The sequence below is a fragment of the Panthera tigris genome, chromosome A2 (assembly GCF_018350195.1).
Source record: "Panthera tigris isolate Pti1 chromosome A2, P.tigris_Pti1_mat1.1, whole genome shotgun sequence".
In the NCBI taxonomy this organism is placed as follows: Eukaryota; Metazoa; Chordata; class Mammalia; order Carnivora; family Felidae; genus Panthera; species Panthera tigris.
In genome coordinates this window covers 131,603,768-131,611,267 of record NC_056661.1, presented here as the reverse complement: position 1 = coordinate 131,611,267, position 7,500 = coordinate 131,603,768, and the positions used below count along the sequence as shown (strand labels likewise).

The 7,500-nt window shown below is 32.4% G+C and overlaps 1 protein-coding gene across 1 annotated transcript in view; it reads right to left on the bottom strand.

Moving 5' to 3' along the window:
- Nucleotides 1-7,500, bottom strand: part of FOXP2 (forkhead box P2) — a 541,760-nt gene that overhangs the window by 260,615 nt on the left and 273,645 nt on the right. The window contains exon 6 of the mRNA XM_042970294.1: nucleotides 1,160-1,337. Within this exon, the coding sequence (XP_042826228.1) occupies nucleotides 1,160-1,327 (168 nt within the window). The 5' untranslated portion in view covers nucleotides 1,328-1,337. The remainder of the gene's footprint in view (nucleotides 1-1,159; nucleotides 1,338-7,500) is intronic.

Genomic DNA, 7,500 nt, shown 5'->3' with positions numbered 1-7,500 from the left:
CTGTGAAAAGAGACAATTCCAAAATAATAGGGAACCTATTCAAAGTGTTATGTCTAGCTCTCTTAAAAGATTACTCTCAAAAACAATGCCTAAAGGTTAAGACATTATTCAGCACATATACTCCAGGATAACTTGCGAAATACTGGTATTATTTAAAATAATGATTCTATTAAATTTTACTCTATTGTGGGCATTTGCTTTAACTTTTTTTTTTTACATTTAGTCTGAATGCAATCCAGAATTTTAAAGAAATAACCCTTATTTTAAATCAAATAAAATATAATCTTATTGTCAAACAGGTGTATTCATTTTGGCCTAATATAAGTATATGCTTTGAAAGCTTTCTGTTCTCTGTCACTATTTCCGCAGAGTTGAATCAGTGAAGAATGGAGTGGCTATTCTTTGGCTGAAAAGAATATTTCACTGACAAACAAAATTGGGAAAAATGAATCTATTATCTAAGAAGAATAACAGACTACTTAAAAATGTGCCTTTACTGGGCAGTTGTTTACTTTTCCAGATTTAAAGAGAACTGCGTTTTATGAGCCACTAGCAGAAAATAAAAAAGTGCTCTTCAATGTTATCGAAAGATGTGTATTCAAAATATCTTGGAATGAGTTTTCCAGAAAAGCAACATAGATGTTCAGAGTGTTTACACGGTTCACAATCTCTCAGCCAATTTCTACTAATTAATAGCTAATATTTGCAGCTATCACAGGCAAGCATCTGTGTTATGAAAAGTCCTTGTGGTCCTTTTCACCTTAGCTTAGACTTGGAAGAAATTCATTGTAGAAGCAAGTATCAAGTAATGTGGCCCTCTGGTGGAAAACGAAGTACCACGTTCTGCAGTGCAATATTAGCCAGTAAACCAGAAGCTATAAAATATTTGTTACAAAGCTTTACAGAACCTTCCGAAAATCACCCCCTGCGAACTTAATTAATAGTTTGACACCTGAAGGGCATTCTGGTGCTGGTATGACGTAACTAATATGAAAATCCTATCTTTCCTGACACTTCAGTCATGTTCCAAATCGTAAGAAATTCTCAGCATCCTTTAGCTTAACACAACATGCTCAATTTGCTAGGAATACATTTTTCACATTCAAGAACATTCAAGGCTTATTTGTTTCAAGGAATCCCGGAAGAAAACAAAACTTACCTGCTGTTGTTGCAGATGCAGCAGTTCTACTGTGCTTACTTCAGAGCTGGTGTCCCCACTTGATCTTCCATCTCTGCTGCCAGCATCTAATTGGCTGCTTAGAGTGCTCATTCCATTTTGATTCATTGAACTGTTGCTTATTGTCTCTGTCGCAGATTCCTGCATCATGACTTAATACCTAAAAGTGATTAAGAAGTATCAATTAACGCACGTTACACCTTCACACTTCCATTATCAAGATGTCCCTCTCTGCCAATTACAGAGACAGCATCTTTAGGAAAAAAAAAAAAACAAAAAAAAAAAAAACGCCTTGAATAGTCATTTACCAAGAAAAGCAATACAAATTCAGCTTTCATCCAGATACTAATCACTGAAATTATGGTTTCTATAAGCAGTTTTTGTGTGGCTACATTTAACAGCCAAAGTAACATACCATGCATATAGCATGGTCAGTAGCATTTATGAACGACCACATTTTAAAGTCTACCTATAAAACCAGTTTAAATGAAGGCACGATTGCACACTCTGTTCTATGTTTCCTATTATCTACCTTTGACAACCATGGATGACTATACAGCCTTATTTTAAATATTCACTATCTTGATTCTGTCAGATTTTTACAGCACATCTTATGCAAGGCTGTTGTTTAATGATGCACAGCTAATCATACAAAATTAAAATTTTGTAAGGGTGTTACAAATCATATGGTATCAACCAATGATAAATAGTATAATGGGTTTCTTTTTTTTTTGTGACTAAATAAAATTTTGCCTTGGAGGCATTTTAAGAAAAAGCTCCTGCTGCAAACACGTCAGATATTGCCTATTTTTTTAATCAAACAGCTCATATTCATTTATTTTTCTGACATTTAAAACATTTAATACTGTCCTTCCTGGGAAGTAATTAAGCTTATGCATGAGCAGCAATCAAACTGTTCACTTGAAGATGACTTAAAACTCAATTTTAACATAGGCAAATAAATGAAAGTATATATAAAATTAATTTTCCAGGCATGTATTAGATATGAAAGCTGGAAATAAAATCTATCAAGAATATCACTAATGATTGTGCTAAAAACAGCATAAATTATGCATATTACCTTCTCTACAGTAATAAATGTTTTATCATTTTCACTGCATAAATATACTGTACTTTCAGGATAGCAATGAGATGTCCTGCCAAGATCAGTGGAAATCCTTGCAGTAAATAAAGAACCAATGTGCTCTTACAAACCAGAATTTCACAGGACATCTTGAATCTGTGGTTTAGAAAGATTAGTTTTGGCTCTCAAAGATATCTGAATCCCATGCGATAACCTACTAGATGCACTTCTCTGTTTTACTTCTACGGACAGAATTTCAGAAACAACCTGGCTGTGCTGTGGCTTTAACAGTAATGCTAGACAGACAGGGGACTTAGCCTAAAGTAAAGAAGGACGTTAAACTTATCACTCAATCTAATTTTGTGTTGCCATGTGATTTCTCTATTTTAAACTTGGTCATATTTTAAGACTTCGGTCTGTTAAAAATTTTTAATGCTTTTATTACAGAGCAAATGTAGGCTTAATATCTTTTCATGTCATGGAGAAACCTTCTTCCCAGATCCTTACAAAACTTGATCATGGACACACACACATAGAGACACACACACACACACACACACACAGACACACACACACAGACACACAAATACCCATCCGAAGTTTCTTGCATCCTCATATTGTAATTATTAAAAATTGATGGTTATCATTTAACAGTTTTAACAGGTATTTTCATCAAAGCCTAAATCGTTATATTATATCTGTGACTCTAAAAAGTCAATTAAAGAAAGAAAGACCTGCTGATTTATGAAAGACCACCAGTAGCTGGGCTAGCAGAGCAAGTTCGGATAACAAAAACTACATACACGACTTAAAGCTGTTCTGATAAAAAAAGAAAAAAAGCAACAACAAAAGTCCCAACATCACAAAGGAAGCAGTTGCCAGAACTATAGTAAACAACTTTTGAACCAAATGTGCTTATGAATAAATAGGTTTTGTTAAACATCTTATTGAACACTAACACAGGAAAATCATACAAATGAAAACTGATACACAGTGATGGATTTTATAAGGAAAAAAAAAACAAAGCTAATACTCTTTTCTGAGATTAGGCAGCTAATAAGTATTCAAATTAGGCATAAATTTTACATGCACAATGTTTAAAATATTCAGAGAAAAGGTCTGATTGCCTTTACTACTTATATGAAAATTATAATTTGGGTCCTCTCCAACTGTAGAAACAGATAGATATAACTTCTACATATTACATTTAAATTTTACTCTCGACAAGAGATATTTACTATATATGTATGTGTATGTTTTTACTTCATCCAAATTTATTTGAAATACTTATTATCTCTGGACGGAGTTTGCAACATACAGAACAAAAATTAACAAAAAAAAAACAACCCTGTATTTTCAAATATAGCAGACAAATGCAGTATTTAATATTAACCTTTGTGTAGTTAATGTCAGAACTGACATTAATTGAATGAATTAAAGAATTCTGCATATGTTATTGTGTTATAATCAAGGCCATCAAATAATTAAGAATAACCAACAAGCAGAGGCGTAGGTCTAAATCTTTATTACAATGATAAAGACCTACATAACTTCCAATTTCTATTATCCAGAGGATTTTATCATACCTTGTGGAATTTTTGACTTTATAAAACCCTAGAGTATCAACTGTGATTCACATTTTCAGTTCAATCATCTAAGAGTTAGTAACATCACGCTTAAGAAAACAGTAACAGTGACAGTACTTTTTCCTCTACAAAACAAAAGCATCTGACCCAACATTAATACGCGAAAGGAAGGGCAACTGTGTTATCAGATGATTATAATGTATGTATCACCTAAAGAAGAGAGCTTGGCGTATGTCCACTATAAAGGAGGTGTATCTTCAAGGATAATGAAGATGCTTTCCAGGATTCACTAAGTTTCTCCTAGTGACATCTCTACACCTATTCTCTACAGGAGAAAATATGTCTGGTACAATGTGAGGTGCTATTTACCTTTTAAAGTATACTTTAAATAATTACAAATTCAGCATATTCTTTCAAAGTGGATGTGCTCATGATCCCAAACACATCAAACTAAATTATTCATTCTTCTCAATCCCACCACAAACATTTTACAAAAATCAGTGAAAATAAATTCCAGATCATTAAAGGGAAAGGTGAAATTGGGAGTTGTTGCCTTAATGTTTGTCTGAACCGTTAGTTAAACCTTTAAATCTTTCATCATACATAACTTTTCAGCCACATCAGAATATAACTCTTCAGATTTGCACTCAAAGAATACAGTTCTACTTTTCTCCCTTGCATTAAGTTTTCTTTTCTTTCCTTTTTCTTTCTTCCTTTTTTTTAAGCAAGTCACTGTACAGATACTTATTCTCTACACCACTTCCCTTTTGAAACATTAAACTGACACTGGAACTGACTGCACAAGATTGCATTTTCTCTTCCTAAACAACTTGAATTGAAAGGTTACTTAGTGTAACAATATTTACTTGCAGAATTGTGTTGTTACCAAGGGTATAATGGATGGTGGCTATGCAGGTTTACGCAAGAATGAGTGAAGCATGAGGCATTAGCCATGTGTTTGACATGTTTCAAATTGCTATAATCCAGCATTAAACACACCCAGCAATTCATGCCATTTCTTGCAGCCATAATCTTGAATAAAGCGTGCACAACCACTTATTATATAAATTAGTATATGACTCCCTGTTATAGTCACAACAGTGCTTTTGTGTTTATTTTGCATCAAGATGTAGTCTTTTATTTGTACAAATAGCAGGATATAAAGACTTAGCTCAATTAGACCTCCTTACTTTATGATAGGGTAGTACTGAATGCTAGATTTGTTGGTTTTATTTTTTCCTTTTAGAGCTATAGGTTCCATTGGTATAAAACTGTACCATGTGAGATAGACATTTGCCAGAGTGATGACAGAAACCTGCACATATCCTATTCCGTATTCACTACAATGTTCAAAAGTTTGATACTTGACCTGGGCCAGTACAGTTAACTGTGTTATCTCAACCACCACCAGGGACACTATTGGTCCTGTTGCTCACTCAACTTCTTTTCTCTCAGGTTCTTTTGCTCTCTCTCTCTCTCTCTCGCTCTCTCTCTCTCACCTTCCCTACCTCTTTCCCTTCCTTCTTCTCTTCCACCCTCTACCCCATGTGTGTGTATGTATAAACATGTATATGTATGTAGGCAGATAGATAGATATGGACAGACTGATCGATCAAACTATATATGTCAAAGATGATGATAAGGGAAAATAACCTTTAACCTGCCCCCACACTCTCTCATCCACATAAACGGACACTACATCTTATAATCTTGGTGCCTTAGTATTATTAAATCTCATTTTTTTTTTTGCCATCTGACCATTTAATTAAGCAAATGGATGGAAAAATGACTTCCCGAGAAATTAAGAATAAATAACAGTGCATATAAAAAGCTTTAACTATTTCTGTGAACTTTTCTTAAAATTATTTATAGTGACATCAAAAGACATTTCATTTTCAGTATCTTCTAGGGTCTTAATTTATCATCCAAATATATACATTGAATCCAAAAGATTTTGAATATGACAAAGAAAAGCAAAGCATGAAATGAAAAACTTATCATATATCATTAAATAGTTCTTAATCATTTTTAAATGATCAATATAAACTATTCTTAAATATTCCTATGCAAATTCGTATAATAAAGTGTTAAATATGAGGAAAACCTATGCATGCAACATGAAATTATATACATTTACCTCAAAATATCAGCTAAATTCTGATTTTGAAAACTTGAATGGGAAACAAAACTTTCGAAAGAAACTAGCATTTAAATAATGGTAACTTCTGTGCTCTAGTGGAATTAATTCATCATGGACACCATGCACAGTGCATTTGAAATCTAGTACTGCTTTGCTAAAAGTCTTTAATGCTAAGATTGCCTAATAAATCAAAATGCCAAATATGAAGGACATAGTTGAATGTGTAAGAACAAAAATTGAACAAGCACAAGGATATTTTTAATTTTAAACAACTGAAACAGGATGTCTTTTAAAACATGATTTGAGAAAGGATATCTGTTCTGAGAGCTAGTCATATATCTTTATTATATAACAAGTGATATGATCATAAGTAAATGAAAATTAAGTTGTTTACAAATATGCTTGCCCCTGCTTTTCACTTGTTTAAACAAAATGCCTAAAACGTTATTCACAAATTAAGGCTACCTTCCTTGGGAAAAAAGCAATAATTTTAATAGTAAAAATTCAGATTTTCATTCAAAAAAGGTTATGATGTCAAACATGTAATGTTCTAAGGACATTTCAGCATGGTAATTTTTTAAAATAATGGTCATGACTACCTTTAGCAAACAGAATACTGTTAGGTCTTCAACAATGACAAACATCTGGGAAAAATAAGAGTAGACCAAATTACAATCTTATCTTTCACGTCAATCAGCTATTAATTAATTTAGCAACTCAGTATGTTATGTTCTACTCCAGGACTAAAATTGACCTCAGTTTTAAAATACAAGTAACAAAAGATAAAAATTTCATTATGGACATAATGGACATATGGACAAAATACTAAAATTAAGTATTTAATCTCTAGCTATTTCGTTTAAATATAGTAGAACAGCAAAGGTGAAAGAGTGGTAGCTATACAGATGTATTTTACTGCAACATTATGAATCTGCATCTTATATGTCAATAATCCTCATTCACAAGTATGATTGGAAGGGAAAGTACAATACTGATGATTCTGGTGAACTAATTAGTTCTATCTCTATTTCAAAATTATATTTGTACATTAATATTTATATCTAAAGTCTTGTTTTAGTCTCATACATTTATATAATTTCCATACTTGACATCTATTTCTCAAACAGGTGAAAATGTATACCAAGTTTTATTTTTCAAGGTATATTATAAATGGCCAGTCATCCCTTTAAATCTATAGATTTAATGCTAGTTTAATTCATTAAATTTTTCAATGTTTTGAGTCAGTCCTTTATAACATGAATATTTATTTAAGAAAGCAAGGAAAGAAGGAAGCTTAGGGACACTATTTCATTTTGTTACTCTGTAACCTCTGATGAATTGAATTGGCATTAATTTATAATACCAAAATGTAATATTTTTTTTTGCAATGGCTTGAATTATCTACCTATACACCTCACATATGTGGGAGGAGGACTTAAAAACTACAGGATGTTACTAGGTACTAATAGAAAAATAAATACTGGTTACAGTTTACAACAGACCTGATCAGCAA